The sequence below is a fragment of the Mastigoproctus giganteus genome, chromosome 9 (genome assembly GCF_048544385.1).
Source record: "Mastigoproctus giganteus isolate SK-2022 chromosome 9, ASM4854438v1, whole genome shotgun sequence".
Taxonomy (NCBI): domain Eukaryota; kingdom Metazoa; phylum Arthropoda; class Arachnida; order Uropygi; family Thelyphonidae; genus Mastigoproctus; species Mastigoproctus giganteus.
The window spans coordinates 114,153,900-114,171,640 of record NC_143583.1 but is presented as its reverse complement, the minus strand read 5'-3'; the positions used below and the strand labels follow the sequence as shown (position 1 = coordinate 114,171,640).

Here is a 17,741-nt window from a genome sequence, read left to right as displayed (position 1 = left end):
CTGGATCAGGCCGTAAGAGATTGACTACACCTTCCCAAGATCGATATTTGAAACAGCTGTGCCTTTGTAATCGCCATCCTAGTGCTTGTGATCTAAAACTGGACCTTGAGATAACCTCTGGTGTTAAAACAAGTGCACAAACTATTCAAAGACAGCTTTTGGAATGTGGTCTGCATGCTTACCGGCCCAAGAAGAAGCCTTTGTTGCCCCAACAAATGAGGAAGAAGTGACTTACTTGGCCTAAAATGCAAGTTTCATGGACAAAAGAGCAATGAAACACCATCTTTTCTGACAAATCTAAATTCAACCTGCATGGCTTGAATGGGAAGCAATATGTAAGAAGACGAAAATCAGAGGCATACCATCCTGACTGCATAACACCGACTGTAAAGTTCTCCGCCGGTCAGATGGTCTGGGAATGCATAACAAGCACAAAGGGGTGGGGTGAATTAAGTTTATTAACGGAATGGTGAATGCAGAAACCTACACTGCTATCTTGGAGGAGTGCCTGAAACCTGTTATTAGGGATCACCACACAGATGTTCAAAACTGCATTTTTCAAAAGGACTGAGCACCTTGCCACACAGCAAAATTGGTAAGTTTTATGCTATTTAGATTTAATGATGAGTTTGTCTTCTTGTCTCAGACTTAAAACATACAGCAATGTTTTCCTTCGTTTTTCTCCCTTAAGGTGCAGTCATACCTCAGAAATGCTGGCATTACAGTGTTGGACTGGCCCAGCAACAGTGCAGATTTGAACCCTATTGAAAATTACTGGTTAATATCATCTAAAATTGCCAAGAAGACGCCAACAAGTAAGATTCAGCTACAGGAGAGCATTGTAAGGGTGTGGTACCATGAAATTGGGCAACCGTATATCCAGAAGTTGATTAACTCTATGCCAGATCGTTGCAAGGCTGTAATTGCAGCTTGAGGAGAAACAACAAAATATTGAGGACTTATTTTGCTGATTTACAGTACATAATACTATTATGTTGACTTGTCATTTCAGTTTGTACATATAAATGCAATAAAATGTGTACAAAGTGAAACAATCATGATTGCCATTTGCATGATTTCTCATATTTCATTAATTACGCATTTTAGCCTTTGAGAAGATATTTATGACAATTAGGTATATATCATGGAGTCTTTTTATTGGATTTTGTTCACAGAGATATATATCCCATCTAACAAATGCATTTCGAACATTTCTGCAACCCACAATGCAGCCCAAAACACATTTACAAAATTCACAAGTGATGCAGTTTTTTTGTCTGCCACTGTACATACAATGATCCACAAATATAATAGTATATTGATAATTGTAATGTTATTGTCAAGTATGTTTAGGATGCCAGGAATTTAGATTAACTGATTTGTTAAATTAAGTTTTGTGGAGACTAAATTGTGAAAAATTCCCATGTAACAATCTCCAGATTCCTTAGGCTAGGAAGATATGTTCAGTACCGATGCTTTCATTTTTGCCATCCTATTTAAATGCACATTTTAAAGATCTGCATTTGATCCTGAACATATTTAAAAGGATCATCATATTTTAGCTTTTTCTTTTATAAACTCATTGGCTAGGGGAGTAGGTAGAAGCTTTTTATGAGAGGCAGATATTTTTTATGAGAAACATAAAGCATGCTTATTATCTCTATCATATGCATTCATGATTAATTGTATGGACAATATTTTTACCTCTAATTCCTCCTTAGGTGATGAACCTTGGCCAAGGATTGTTAGGCCTGTACTTTCAAGAGCAAGACATGTTGTATGCCGACTTTGTTGCAGTGATGGTGAATTGCATGAAGTAATACTTACAAAGGCTAAACATGGAAGGTAAAAAGAATATAATGCAACAAAAAAAATTTGGAGTAATTTTTTTTTAAGGAAACTTAAAAAAGTATCTTAGTTGATTAATTTTAGGGCTGGTTACAGAGCTGACATACAAGCCATTTTAAAGTAGTTTTCAGAGTCTTGTCTGAGCTCAGACTATTCTTAGTATCACTTGCAGGAGATATTCCTTCAGCTCTTTTCTTATTTACAGGATTAGAAGAAGAAAAATTACACAGATCTCTTAATCTTCTGCAGTCACAGAGTTGCTACAAAAAACATACATTAAATCTTGGAAATTTGCCTAACTTTTGCTATCTTCAGATGACACATGAATCTAGAGAGCTTGGGTCCCTCTTGTGGTGCCAACTTTAAACTAAAATTAAGCAGGATATAAATCTATAAAAAATAACAAAATTAGTATTTGTCTAAAATTTTAACAAAAATGTGTGTGCATGCACACACAGGTTGAGCCATGAGGAACATATAACTTCAGGATGTGATTTCTGAGTGAAAAAGCTTATTTTGTAGAATTTTAAACCTGTGATCAGAAGTTTTAAAGCAAAAAAGGACTTTCAGAGTTGTTTTATGAATTTTAGACTGTAAAGCAGGAAACTTGTTCTGTTTCTCTAAAACTAGAAATAATAATAATAATAATTTTGATTACATATTATTATCTTTTAACTTGATCATACATTTCTTATTTGTTAAGGTTCAGTCTTGAATTAGTTTACAAATAGCTATTAGCAACCATCAGATAAAGAATTAAGTTTTAAATAATAATTTTACATTAATTATTAATTTGGTTAATAAGATTAATAATAAATTAATTAACATTAATTAAATGGATAACTATGAATACTTACACTCCTGTAATGCTGTCCTTTGATACTGTCAGCCTCACATACCCAAGACAGTGGTTTACAAATTCATTATATTTATATATTCTGTATCCTTAAACTAAGAAAATTTGGAAATTAAAACTAGTTAAGATCTCCTAGGGCCAATCTTAGGTTAGTTTGTCAGCGATGATATTTAGAACAAGAGAAAGGAGATGGATGTTATCAGATTAGACACCTGTTTGGTGGCAAATCTTTGTGAGTGTCTTAATTGTGTGGGTAGATTCAAACATATGTTGGGGGAGACTTTCTTTTCTCAGGATATATTTAGTGTGTGTGTGTGTGTTTTTTTTTTTTTGTTCTGCTCTGATACTCTGCATTTGAAAATATGTATGTGGTTATTGTCTATCTACATACCTTTGTTATGGTTAGTATTGTTTGTTATGTTGATATTGAAAAATTCTTTGTATAGCCTGCATTTTCTGTATCTGTTGGTGGTTAGAACCAAGGTGTTGTTGAAATCCCATTGGTAATACTTGTACCAGGTGTGGAAAGCTGGATCTGATTTTGTTATTTTGCTGTAGTCTGTCATATTTATGTTCTTTAATTCTTTTAACAGCATTCTCTACCAGTTTGTCCAGTATATGATTTTTGGCAGTCTTTGCACTGTAAATTGTATACAGAATGTAAAAATTGTATACAGAATGTTTGGTGGTGAAGCAGTGGAGGGGGATTTTATCATATTTTTAATACTGTTAATTCTAGTGAACCTGGCACACAACCCATATTTTTAGGCTGTTTTTAATCTGTTCATTAATTTTTGTGGTCCTTTGTTAGATATTTCTCTTTTGTTGTTTTAATTGTTTTCATTATTAGTTTTTGTGGGTACTGATTGTTGTTAAATATTTGGGAAATTCTGTTGCTTTATCTATTGAATGTAAGATCTGGTTCTTTACGTTGTAAGCCCTAACCTAAAGATGAAACTTAAGAATGCCTACTCTTGTGTTCACGGGGGTGATTAGAATTAAACTTTATAATAGAATATCCTGTGTCTGTTGGTTTTCTGTATATTTCTGTTAAGAGGGAGTTAAACTTCTTTAACAAGAGATCTAGGAATGGTATGCTATCATCTTTTTCTGTTTCATTTTTATGCTCAGTATTTGTTCATTTTTATGCACAGTAGTTGTTTAATTCCTCTAACCCATGTGGCCAAATGGTTAGAATGGCGTCAACATATCTACTCCAGTATATGAGTTTGAGGGAAATTGTGTAAGGCTATTTTTCAAATGCTCTCGTGAGGATCTGTTGGAGTATTGAAAGAGTATTGCCCATAACTTAGTCTGACTTTTTTTTTTTGTTTGTATAGGGTGCTGGAGAATTTGAAGTAGCCTTCCCCAACTGATAGATCAATTAAGTAAGCCCAAGATATCTTTTGTGTTTAGGGAGGTTAATGAGTCTGTATTGATAATTTGGCCAAAGAAGTGGCACAGGAAGCACCACGAAAACTCTGAGAATAATCTGTAATTCTTTAAGAAATTAAAGGCAGATTACACATCACACAGATTTAAGTTCTCATTATTTCACCAATTTCCAGTTCTTGATGTACCTTCACCTCATACCACTAAAAGAATATTTAAGATCCATATATGGAAATAGCACTAACCAAGAAATCACAAAGCATGAAAAAGCTCCGAACTCACCAGGAAAAAGGAACAATTGGCTTTCTTGATAGTCTGCAGAAACCAACACCAAATACTGAAAAGGAATTAAACTTAAGGACCGAGTGCAGTTCCTTAACTCCCACAGGATCACCCACTTAACATCAACAAACTTCTGAAAGTAACTATCATGTACAATAGGAACAGAATCAACCACCTATACAGGGAAGTAGAATTTTGCAATGCCCAAGAATGGAAGGAATCAGAAAGACTTCAGTGAAGGCACAAGAAAAATACGGATACCATCCTACTGAAAATAAAGGCCAAACTGCAGATGAAATTTTCTGAACTCCAGGACCAACAGAGTACCAGCCTATCCTGCCCAAGAACACCAAGTTATCCCAGAGAAGAACCACCATTCTCCTCATATGCAAATAGTTTTTGAACCAATTCACACTACAACAGCACATATGGAGCATAAACAGAAAAATCCCAAAATTCAGAATAGATCATATATGTTATAATCAATAAAAGCCATACCCAAGAAGAAGATTATGATGTTATAACTCAGGTAAGATCTGGTTCCAATTCCATAGTTAGTAACCCTTTTTCCGAAAATAATCAACCTGAGGAATAGACTTCTTTACCCCATTGCATTATAAATGCTAAACTTAGGTTTAATTTTGCACCAATCCCCCATAAAAATCCCATATCCAGATTTCCTTACCCAACTGAATAGTTTCTAAAATATAAAAACACTGGCAACAAAATACTTGGCATCACTTGAAATTATGAATGCCCTATATAGGAGCAAGGCCTCCATAGCTGAGTGGTCAGGAGCGGGAGTGCAGTAGCACACGTTCCTTGAGTAGACTGGGGTTCTAAAAGCCCCTGACTGCTAAATGCGGTTAATCTGCCAACCTGCACTGGACCAGCGTGGCAGATTATGGTCCATTTCCCTCAACATGAATTGCTGAGGAGGCTTCCATCCTGCAGTGGGTTGATAATATTTGCAGTTTGCCTTTTTACCTTTTTATATAGGAGCAAATATGATCGAATATTCAAAAAATACAATAATCTATCAGTGACCCAGAAAAACCCTCTCCCAACTAAGATTAGACAACAACATACATATTACAAAAGCAGATAAAGGGATGTCATCGTAGTAATTAATACCATAGATTACAATAATATACCTCAACCTACTAGCAGATAACAATACCTACGCTATAATAAAAAAAAATAAATAATAAAAAAAAAACATTCCAACCAATGGTAGGATTCAGGTAAAGACAAAACTAAAGCACCTAAAATCATAAAAACAAATTAGAAGAGCACTTATTCAAGAACCCACTTTCTGATAACCCAGCGATAACATAAAAACCCACAACAAAAGACCCATTTTCAATGGAAAAACCAACCATGGTTGCAATCACTCATCAAATTCCATCAAATTAATTTATTTTTTATCTCACTTTTTAATTTAAATTATTCAACCCAAAATTTAGCCATTTAGCCATCAATTCACCCTAATAACTATTGCAGAGTGTATAAGGTGAGTACTGTACATTAAGCATTTGCTATTTTGAATTTAATAAATACAATAAATAATTCTATTTACATGTTCAACGAACATTTATTTTTTTGATTCAATCCAATCAGTGAGCACAGTTGCGAGTGCTGCATAAGCACGGGGGAAATTCCAACTTATGTAGTGTTCTGCGGAATGCAACCCTTATGTAAGTCGAGGAGTGACTGCATTTGTAATGTGCTTGTTCCGAGAGAGAGAGAGAGATTAGAAGTCAGGGTAATCTCCAAAAGAGATATACCATCTTGCCTAGAAATTGGAGTGTCACCAAAGAAAAGCATAGGAGCAGAAGAATCCTTTTTTGCGAGATATAAGACAGGACTGAGTTTTAAAAGGTTTGAATCAACTAAGTTATATTTGCACCACTGGAGAATTACCTGGAGATCAGCATTTAAGGATTTTGTAGTGGATATTCAAGAATTTGAAGCTGTTTGAGCAGGGTAAGTTTTCTCAAACTGGAAAGTGGAATGCAATGTGCTATCATCATCAAAACAATGGAGAGGATTTCCCGTCAATGGAAGGTCATTAATGTACCTTGGGGGAACACAAGAACCATCTATCATCACCCACAGTGAGCAGTCAGAGAGAAACTGAATACCCAATTACAAAAAACAGTTGGCAAAACCATACAATGTAAGCTTATTTAGAAGACCTTTATGTCACACACGATTGAAAGCCTTTGAAATGTCAAGAGCAACTGCTTGAGTTTCACCAAACGTTTCCATTGAATTTGTCCATAGATAGGTAACATAAGCCAGAATATCACTAGTGGATCGACACTGACAGAATCCATAGTGGTGATCGTTGATCAGATGGAAAGTTTCCAGATAATTTAGAAGTTAGCGGTTAATTGATTTCTCCATTACTTTAAGAAAAAGTAGAAGTAATTGCAATGGGATGATAATTGGATGGAAAGGATTTGTTGCCCATTTTAGAAACTGGCTGGATATGAGCAAATTTCCAAGAATATGTGCTTTGGAGCACGTTCTGAGAACAACATCAAAACATCAGAAGTTTTTAAACAGTAATCTGACCGAAGAAAAGAAATCTCATAGATCATCCCATTGTGCATTCTTGTAATGCCGAAGAACACGAGGTTGGGAATGGCCACGAGAGAAAGGCTCCAATGGAGAAGAGACCCTCACCAAAGTTGTTATCTGAGGTGCCTAGAGGACTACTCACCTCAACCGTGTACTTAGGATCGTTTGTGAGGAAAAGATGTTGGCTGTGTGGTTAGGATTGTCTGGTAGGTAAATGAACAATCTGTGCGAGGCCATTAGTAATTGTAAAAGCCTCAGCATCTCGACAAGCTGTCCTTGTGACTAGAAAACTGAAGCCAGCTGGAGTTGCTAACATTAAAATCGCCAAGGAAAATTACCTCACGGTTAGGAAAGTTTGACTGGAGAAAGTCAAGTTTCAAAGAGAGGAAGTCAGAGTTCCAAGTGATTAATGCAGTTTGGAGAACGATAGAGGCAACAGATGAATTTGATAAAATGTGGTAGAGAAATTTTATGCCAGAGAAGATCGAAAACAGGAGAATCCAAATTATTAAGTTTCTTAAAAGGGAATATCAGAACTGACACATGCACAAGTACCCCCCTTTGAAGCAAAAGGAATCATACAGCGAATAATTCAGACAACTGAGATGAGAAGTGGTTTTGAAGTAAAAAAAAAAAAGGTAAAGTGCAGCCATTATCAACTCACTGCAGGATGGAAACCTCCTCAACAATTCATGCTGAGAGAAATGGACCATAATCTGCCACGCTGGTCCAGTGTGGGTTGGCAGATCGACCGTATTCAGCAGTCAGGGGCTTGAACCCCAGTCTATTCAAAGAGCGTGTGCTACTGCAATCCCGCTCCTGACCACTCGGCTACGGAGGCCTATTAGCCTTCCCCAACTGACAGAAAATAAGTCCAGGATATCCTTTGTGTTTTTTTTTGGGGGGGGGGGGGGTTAAAGAGTGTGTTGATAATTTGGCCAAGTTGTTACTGTATTATAGTTTTTGTCCATGTAAAGCAAAATTAACAAATTGTTATTGAGTTGTACATTCTGGAGTTGTTCCAGTAGGTGATATGTTTTTTATGGATCTTGGGTTATTCATGAGAACTATGGTAATTATACTAGTTGGCAAAGTTGAGTAGAGAGTGAGCGCGTGCTATATTTAAAAGGGTGCTGTATTTACAGGCACAGATATCACTCTCATATTTTCAGCATACAACAAACTTGGATCTTTATTCAAAACATATAAAGATGCACACAAGTACCCGACAAGCGATATGAACAACATAATATATCTGATCAGATGCCAACAAAACTGTAATGCTTGCTATATTGGAAGCACTACAACAAAGTTTGATGGAGTGAGCGTGTGCTGTATTTAAAAGAAATATCTATACTCCCATGATGCTTTGGAACACGTGGGAATCTCAAATGTGAGATTCCGGACCAGGGAAAGATTGAAGGGGAGCTTTGCATTTATGATGTTAAGTTTAGAGTGGTGACAGAACCATTCAATAATGAGAGCCTCATGTTGGAGAATTTTGTAGCTAGTTTTTAGTTTAACTATGGTAATGGCGGAATCAACTGGGGGGGTGTGGTTGTGGTTATGGGTATGTATTGTGAGCTCGGTGCTAGATTGTCCTGTTCTAAAACTGTTATAGTGATAGTATGCATGTGTATTAGAGGTTTTTGTGGAACCAAACTTTGTTGTAGTGCTTCCAATATAGCAAGAATTACAGTTTTGTTGGCATCTGATCAGATATATTACGTTGTTCATATCGCTTGTGTGTATCTTTATATGTATTGAGTGTGTATCTTTATATGTATTGAATAAAGATCCGAGTTTGTTGTATGCTGAAAATATGAGAGTGATATCTGTGCCTGTAAATACAGCACGCACTCACTCTCTACTCAACTTTGCCAACTGAAGATGTTTTTAACTAAACAAAAGTCCATCGTTATGACTATTGGCTTATCAGTTTTATATTACTCAGAATTTTTTAATTAATTATCCTTCATGACAACCAAGAACGGAGTTGTGCGCTTCTGCCTCCTTGCACTTATTTTAAATTCCGTCAAATTAATTTATTTTTTATCTCACTTTTTAATTTAAATTATTCAACCCCAAATTTAGCCATCAATTCACCCTAATAACTATTGCAGATTGTATAAGGTGAGTACCGTACATTAAGCATTTGCTATTTGGAATTTACTCTAACAATCACGGTATTTTAAGAACTCTATAAGTTCTCATATTATTGTATTTATTCAATTTTTTATCTCATGCGCAGGAAAAGTTACAAAAGCTTGCAATTTAAAAATATTTCAAAATTATAAAATTAACGTCAATAAATTTTACCTCTCGAGCATCACTGCCAGAATCGACGTCTTCGGCTGATATGTAAGCTGCTGCGGAGGGTGAGGGCTGCGGTACTGCATATGGGTAGAAGTAACCCCAGAGAAACATACCAACTGTGTGGTACTACACTTAAGGTGGTAGAAAATGAAAAAGACCTGGGAGTAATTGTGCAGTCAGATATGAAGTTTTCTGAGCAATGCAGACAGGCTGCCAGGGCAGGTCATGGGGTTTTGTCAATGATATATAGGAATTTTGCTAGAAGGGAAAAGGAGGTGATTGTCCCTCTGTATAAAGCAATGGTCAAGCCACACCTTGAGTACTGCGTACAGGTCTGGAAGCCTCATTTTAGGAAGGATGTAGATTTGCTTGAGCGTGTACAGAGAAGGGCAACAAGATTGGTGAGGGGAATGAAGGGATCCTCTTATCAAGAGAGGCTTAAGTTCTGAAAATTGCAGTGGCTGGAGACTAGGCACCTGCACGGTGATCTGATTGAGGTGTATAAGGCCTTGAATGGGTTGAGCACGCTGAATTCTGATGGGATCCTTCCGCTTGTTCAGATTACGAACCTAAGGGGACACAAATTCAAATTAAGAAAAGATGTGCGGAAATTTACCTTTAGCCAGTGGGTGGTTAATTGCTGGAACAAACTTCCATCTGTCATTGTGGAAGTCGATAGGTTAAATAAATTTAAGGAGAAACTGGACAGGCATTTGGAGGGAATGGTGTGTTTTTTTTGTTTTTTTTTTGGCTGATGCTGCATAAGCTCATACACTTGCTTTCTTGCATCACATGCCACTACTACTACAATATATATAATAGTATTGTACTGGACATGTGGCCCTACTGCATTACATGTGCAATATCAGCCAAACCAAATTCATCCTTTGTAGATTTTTGATGATATCCAAACCAAAATTTTGGATGTCATCAAAAATCTTCTAATGTACTAAGAAAGAATCAGACTTAGTCAAAGCAGGAGCTCATATTTTGTAGAAAGAATAGAAAAATTTTTCTGTTTGTGGAGGTGCGTTATAGTCTAAGTAGCTCTTTCGTTTAATAATATTTGTTATTAAATGAAATTTCTGTCCCATATGTTGAACAGTGGCACAAACAGCTTAACAGATTCTGTTAACAGGCCAGGCCAATACGGAAACTACACACTATACTAAAAAATCAACTCAGTCCTTTCCTTGTTTGCAGCACAAATAAATGATCTGGTATACATTTCTTGCGGAGATTGCAACTCATCGTATCAAGGTTCTACACGTTTTCCTCTGAATTTTCGTGTTAATCAACATGCAGCCTCAGTTCATGCTTCTCGTTCAACAGTGTCAGAATTAGCCTTTCATGCCGTTAATGAAAAATATACTTTTTTATTTAATGAGACCAAAATACTTAGTGTCCAACGTAATTATACCAGACTATTAATTGCAGAAACTGTCGAAATTAAATTACGTGAGAATTTTGTTAATGTTCGCTGGCCATTTCTAATCTCTGATTTGTAGCCTTTTACACGCATGCGTGAAGACAAATAATCCCTATTTAAGTTTCATGCTTGCCCCTATTCAGTAATTTTCGTTCCTCTGATCACAACATACGGTTGAAAAGTGTTGTCAGCTTCAGTAAGGAAAATCGGTTTGCAATTTTTTCTTTAATTTCTTTAAATTAATTTAATTTTTAATTGCGTTAGATTGATTGTTGTGTTCATTTGATTTTTGATTTTTTTTTTTTTTTTAATTGCTGGAGTGTATCATACGGAAGCATTCTACATATGATATCGAGGTAAACTTCTCTTATTATTTTGCAAATAGCTTAATTAATACACCTACCATACTAACTAAACATAACACTTTGTAATTTGTTATTCAATCATCCTTTGCAACCTGATATTTCTGTTCACTGACATTCTGGGGGTGGGAATGTAAAATCTAAAACAGTGAAAAAAGATAAGAGTTAATCAATAACAAAACACGGCATGCAGAAATTGCAACCCAATATGTACAAGTGAGATACGGAGTAAAAAGATTCTAAACAAAGTCTTTACAGAATTTTATTTTACTCTGTCTTTTACAAGGAAGCAGAAATTTTTACCAATTGAATAGAAGATTGAAATTTTAAAAACAGACTTTCAAAGGGAAAAAGCAGGTCTTCATTAGCAATATGTTACTGGGTTGGAAAGTCAACCATGACAGGCATTAAAAACAACAAAGAAAAAATTTTACAACTTGCATCGAAACTTTATTCAGATGGTGCAAAACAAAAAGAAAAACTATGAGAACAGCTAATGAGCCATATCTTGATCTTTGTTGTGTGAAAAGGTGCTGGATTTTAACAAAAAATTAGGCAGTCTCTCAGATTTTAAAGCCAGCGTTTTTATTTCTAAACTTAACTAAACTTTTTTAGTCTCCAGAAGAGTATTTTTGTTAAGTTGAAAAGTCTGAACTATGCCTGGTCCCAATTTTTTCGGATTATCAACGCTCTACTGTATTGATATAATGTCCTTTCAATATAATGACTCTTTTTCTCATTCTCCTGGGGGTCACTGTAAAGAATGTGAGGTATACTTTTCTTTTTATTCTAAAGAGGAAGAGCTGTTTATTTATTAAAAATAGACAATACAGAAAATTGAACCAAGTGATATACTTAGGTTATCAGAGTCCGTATTAATTTAAATTAGGAAACCAAAGACCCACCCACCCACCCACCCACCCAGCCTATACATAAAAATTGAAGGGCGAATGTTTTATAAAAATACTTCTTCATGGAATTATTTCTTATGTTAAAAGGGTCCCAGTTACTTTGCCCAAATTAATTTATTTAGTAAAACTGCATACAATAACAATATGAATCTGATAATAAAATGTTAAAACTGTGGACTGTTTAAAATTAAAAAAAAAAAAAAAAAGGAATTTAGGATGCCACAAAATTAAGTATAAAGGCAACACACAGCTGTCAAAAGTGTTTATTCTTTAAGTTTTGTTTAAGGATAAAACTTAAATAATAAACACATACATGGACTTTTACATAAATATGGTTCTGTTTTCACCCATAATACAGTTCTTTGGATACTGTAGACAGATTTTTATCTTAGTACACTATTTCCTTAATTGCACTGAGCAGATTTTTTTTGTTTGTTTCAAAAATCACAGTATCTGCTTTGAGATTTTTCAATAATTTGAAAATATATTTTCAAATTATTCTTGAAAATAACGATCTAAACTCATCCTCTTGAGTGTATTTTCTTATAACATAGACTTCATGACCCTGAATCCTCTTCCAGGACTCAAATTTTTAAAAAATAAAAAATTACTAGTATAAAAAAAAATTCTGTACCAGGTACATAATGTTTTCTGCCGCTAGCATATTTAACGTGTTTTACATTTAAGAGTCATCGGCAGGCATTAAAAACATTTTATTAATAATAATTACATATCGGTTACTGAAAGTATTGGTCTGTGATGACTGAAGTAGGTATGTAGGATATATAATTTTTATATTGAGGAGATTTTAGTTCACGGCTAAATACACCATCTATAGTTGTTCCATTACATGTAGTATTTATCGCAAGATCTGATGACATGTCCTAGTTGAAGAGTGTTTTCATAAATAGGCAGAACTTTTTCCCAGCCTCAGAGTTTAATTGTAAAGAAAAATATTACATTCAATCGACTTGAAACCAGATGCGTTTTCGAATTAATGCATTTCCCAGTTTGCAAAAGTTTTTTGTATCTTAAAACCTTAATATTTCTGTTTCTAAATACTTTAGATTTTCAACAATATGCTATATATGCATCCACATTATCCCATTTATTACATGAGAAAATTTCTGTGATCACATTTGTTTTCCATTATCCTGGAAAAACTACTGCAATTTTCAGAGGTTTGAAAGTTTTTCCTCTAGTATAGAGCTAAGATGAAGCTCCGTGCAAAATTTCATTAAATTTGCTCCAGTAGAAGATAAATTATTTTTGCCATCATATAAGTATGATTCCATCAATACAAGTTACAATAATTCTCTTTTGGCAGAAGCTAAAGATGTCTTTTTTGTATGACAGTTTTTTGTTACAAAATTTTTGGAATAATGCCAGTAAAAATGTTTTTAACGTCAAAAATCCCTAGTTGAATATCATTAACACGAACTTGTGCAGTCTTTGACTTTACCTGATCTTCTTCAGATTACTGCTATGATCCTCTTCCATGGATAACAGGGTGAGAATTATCAGTATGCAATACATGTGGAGCCTTTCTACCCACCCACTGGTTTCTGTCTCGCCCTCTTCCAAATCCCAAGGGCAGAAACAAGTGGGTGGTGTACTCTGCTACCCACTAGGCTAAGAGGCAAATCATAATGTAAACATACTTCCAAAGATCATGTTGCATAAGCATATTCACAACTGCATTGATCAGTTTTTCTGGGTACAGTACCTTCATGTATACACAGCAGGATTGCCATAGTCTGGTCTGGGACTGCTTTCACACGGTGAAGGGGGGGTAGTTCCGGGATAAGAACCAGGAATCAGTGATTTGTTTATTTATTGGTTTTTTTTTTTTTTTTTTGCTGTTGAATTCCTGAAGCGGGATCAAGTTGCAGTGCAGTTATTCATATTGTATTTAATCCTGTAGGTCTTTGTTGGGCCAGAAAAGCGAGTCAAAGGAATTATTTTTACAAACCAGAATGTGGGGGTTAACTGATCTCTGTGTACAAAATTCAAAGAGGACCAATACATTATGGGGGAAAATAGAACCCTATTTATGTAAATAAAAAACTTAAGATATAAAATAGGGATATGTGGATGTAAATATTTGTTGTAAGATTTTTATACAAAATACAGTAGTTAAGAACATAGTAGTGGGAAATGCATTTAATAAATGTAAAGCAAATGGAAAATCTCCAGTTTTCAAGTTATTAACATTTTTTTTTTGTATTATATTTAGTACTTATAACAGGTGTGTGTGTATGTATATATATATATATATATATATACACACACCTATATATATACACACCATCTATTCTTTTCCTTTCTATTATATAAGCTGGTTAAGCTTGCATTATGTCAGTGGTGTGGCTCTGATCAAGAGTGCTGTCTGTTCTATAGATTATTGCTCGCTGCATAAGGACCACCGCCATGCAAATCCTCTGCATTCGTTGATCTATCGGAGAATGGAAGGATGGTTTGGTTCTTCGATATTTCCGCCTTTGCGATGATTTGTATGACGATTGAAATGCAGCGATTCCATGACCATTATTGGCCTCGTGGTCCTCTGTCGATATGGGGCATGATGGTCAGTCTATCATTTTGTTATTTTAGTTTTTTGGTAGTTTCTTTAACCCTTTTTTGGTGATATTTCACGTTTTTTTTTTTGGAACTGGTACCTTCGAGGGGGGTACCGCTAAATTATTTTTAATTGGCATTATTTTAAATTTACCATTTTTTATTAATTGGGTTTAATGACTTAATTGACTAAATTTTACTGGGGATTATGGACTACCTTTTTGTCCTATTATCTCTACTTTCCCTTCCCTGTTTGTTTATTTTATATTATTTTGCGTTTCGTTTCGCTCTGCATTATTGCCGTACTACTGGCTGATGTTTTTATTTTAAATATCATATTTATTTTAATTATCAGATATATATATATATATATATATATATATATTCATTTTAATGGAGAGGTATGAGGAGCAATAGTCTCTCACCCTCCCATATGCCTTTGTATAAAAGTTGGAACTGCAATTCACTTAATAATGGCATCATAGGACAGTAAAGAAAAGTTTATTTCATACTTTACTGATATATACATGTGTATTTGTGAAAACACTAGTGTTTATTAAATCTGTAAGACAATGACACAATAATTAAACAGCTAAATATTCCACCAGAAGTTTGCACAAAATAGTGCATATACATATCTTCTGATTAGTTACCTTAATCCCTGTGCTATAACTCTTTTAATGATATAAATGCAGAAATTAGCAGCAGCATGGCATCTTGCTGCATTTGATAATAAAATACATTATATTAAAATTTCTTAGTATTAATTAATATATGGTGTTTTTTTTTTTTTTTTTTTATGCTTGTTAACTCATCTCTCTTCTCATTTCTCTAGAAATATGTACAGGTGTGGCAGATCCAGTAGCTGGGGCGACCTCTTACCCGGAAAAGTAGCTCCTCATTTGTCAAACCAAACTTTTAGTTTAGACTCAAAAGATTGTCACACTTCCAGCACTCCAGGAGAATGACAAACATAAAATAGAAAAACTTGTGATAGAAAGGCCGAAGATAAGTAAATTTATTATTCCAGTTTTCATTCACAAAGTATGAATGATCAGTGATGTGGACAGATAGCTGATGATGCAATTATTTGTAGTCCTTTAGGAAACCCAAGCATGGTTAAAATAGTACCTATCCCAATCTTCTGTCATTGGTAAAACTGAAGTTATAATGATTGTGAGCTATTATGGCCATCATGCAGGAATATAATTGTTAAAAATTTGCTTTTACATTAAGCAGATTTTTTATTATTCACAGGCCTTCATATTTGACTAACAAAAATTTTGAAAATCACATGAGTGAATACATCGAAATGATGAATTGGTAAAGAAAAAAGGTTGGAGGTAGCTGAATCAACTGAGAATACTTTTAACAAAGATTCTCTACCTTAATGGAAATGGTGTGTTTGTCCAATGAAATTTTAAAATGCTTTTAACTAAAATTTAAAATAGAATTACTCAACAAATAGGAACATAAAGGATAATAATAAAGATTACAAATACCAGTCATTAATTCAAAATTTACACACTTTCTGATAGTAACAACAATGCTGAAGAATTGTTTACAAACAACTCTTTGTAAACAATACTTCAGCAGTATTTTGATTAAAGCTCAAATGATGGATACTGGCTGTAAATTTAGGGTTGATTACTAAAGAATTAATTTAAATTTAGCATTTGAAGATTAACCATAGCACAGCCAAAGCATTCTATATATTGAATTTTTAACCTTCAAAAATGTCTTTCAATTCCTATATCTTAAAGTTAATCAGATATGGTCCTCTGTAATAGTATAGTTGTTTTTCCACTTGAAAGTGTGGGTTGAATTCTCAAAGATTGGAGTAGATTTTAAAAGTGACTTCAGTTGGGACTGTCCTCTATTATTCTAAGATTTTCAGCATTAATACATGCTTTTACAGACAATATGCAATATTGCATATTCTGTCACTAATACACTTAACCGCCACCACACAACAGTCGAGTACATGTCTACAGAACAATGATGTGAACAAATTTTGTATGAAATTTAAATAATAATAAAGCTGTATAAAACACTTTACACGAAACTGGTATATGAATATTTGTGAGGTTGAAACAACTGATAATTCTATATATGAGGGTGGTCAAAAACGTCTGAGAATGGAGTAAAAACAAATAATAGTCACTTGGGGGAAGGGATTTAATTGGGTTGCACACACACTAAAATTCATGAATTTTAGCATGTGCAACCCGAGCTTTTTTTGCATTGTCATGGAGAAGCAAAATCCAAGTACCTGATTTTCCTCATATTTTGCAATTGAGAAGAAAATGTGAGTACGTCTATAAATTGCTAGAAGTATTTGAAATGTCCATTGTGATTAAATTTATTGACACATAATAGTGGTATTGTCCTCACCATCAATATTTTTATATTGATTTACCTAGGGCTTACAATACCGGGATCCCGGTCATTTTTTTTCCGGTATTGATACGAAAATACCAGTTTTTCAGTGCTAATTTAAAAATATAATTATCCATGATTTATTCACATAAGGGTAATAAAATTGAAACAATAAATCATTAATACTGCTCAATTTGCAAATGAGGGATTGTTATACACAGTACAAATGCAACGGAAACCTGAAAACGTCATGAAACTCTTAAGACATAAAATCTTACAAATATATTTCTCTTAGTAAGTATAGTGTGTGTGAAAGTAAAGCACTTAAGGAATAACGAAAACATCATTACAGAAATATTTCCATTCGTGGGAGTAGGCAATTAAGGAATATGGTGAACAAGTATGGCAGGTGCCAAAGGGTAAAAATTAAAAGCTTCTGAACAATAGTTTAATCTCTCTATTACACCTCTACTTGAGGATGCAACACTTAGTGCATTTTGAGAAAGGGTGTCGATATGAAGCAGTTCAAAGGTATTGTGAACAGGTGATCTTGAGGTAAAAGATGAAAGTGTTTCGTTGTGTGGGAAAAATATTCTTTTTCCCACCAAAGGAAGAAGAGTGAGTTTAAAGAATAACACAATGCTTGGGTCAGGTTTAAATTAGAGAGGGGGAGATATGTAAATGTGTGCAAATCCCTCTGGGGGATTTGCACATAAGCTTGTGTATAAAAAAGTAGTACGGGGGGGAGGTGGCGATTGTAACTTGCAATCAATTCAATAAATGAGCAAGAAATAAATAAGGTG

General features: G+C 34.5%; 1 protein-coding gene across 1 annotated transcript in view; it reads left to right on the top strand.

The window, feature by feature from the left end:
* Positions 1-15,808, top strand: part of LOC150080656 (ribosome assembly protein METTL17, mitochondrial-like) — a 97,145-nt gene extending 81,337 nt beyond the window's left edge. The window contains exons 6-7 of the mRNA XM_090381596.1: positions 1,722-1,845; positions 15,395-15,808. Of these exons, the coding sequence (XP_090237722.1) occupies positions 1,722-1,845; positions 15,395-15,527 (257 nt within the window). The 3' untranslated portion in view covers positions 15,528-15,808. The remainder of the gene's footprint in view (positions 1-1,721; positions 1,846-15,394) is intronic.
* Positions 15,809-17,741: the final 1,933 nt, after the last annotated feature.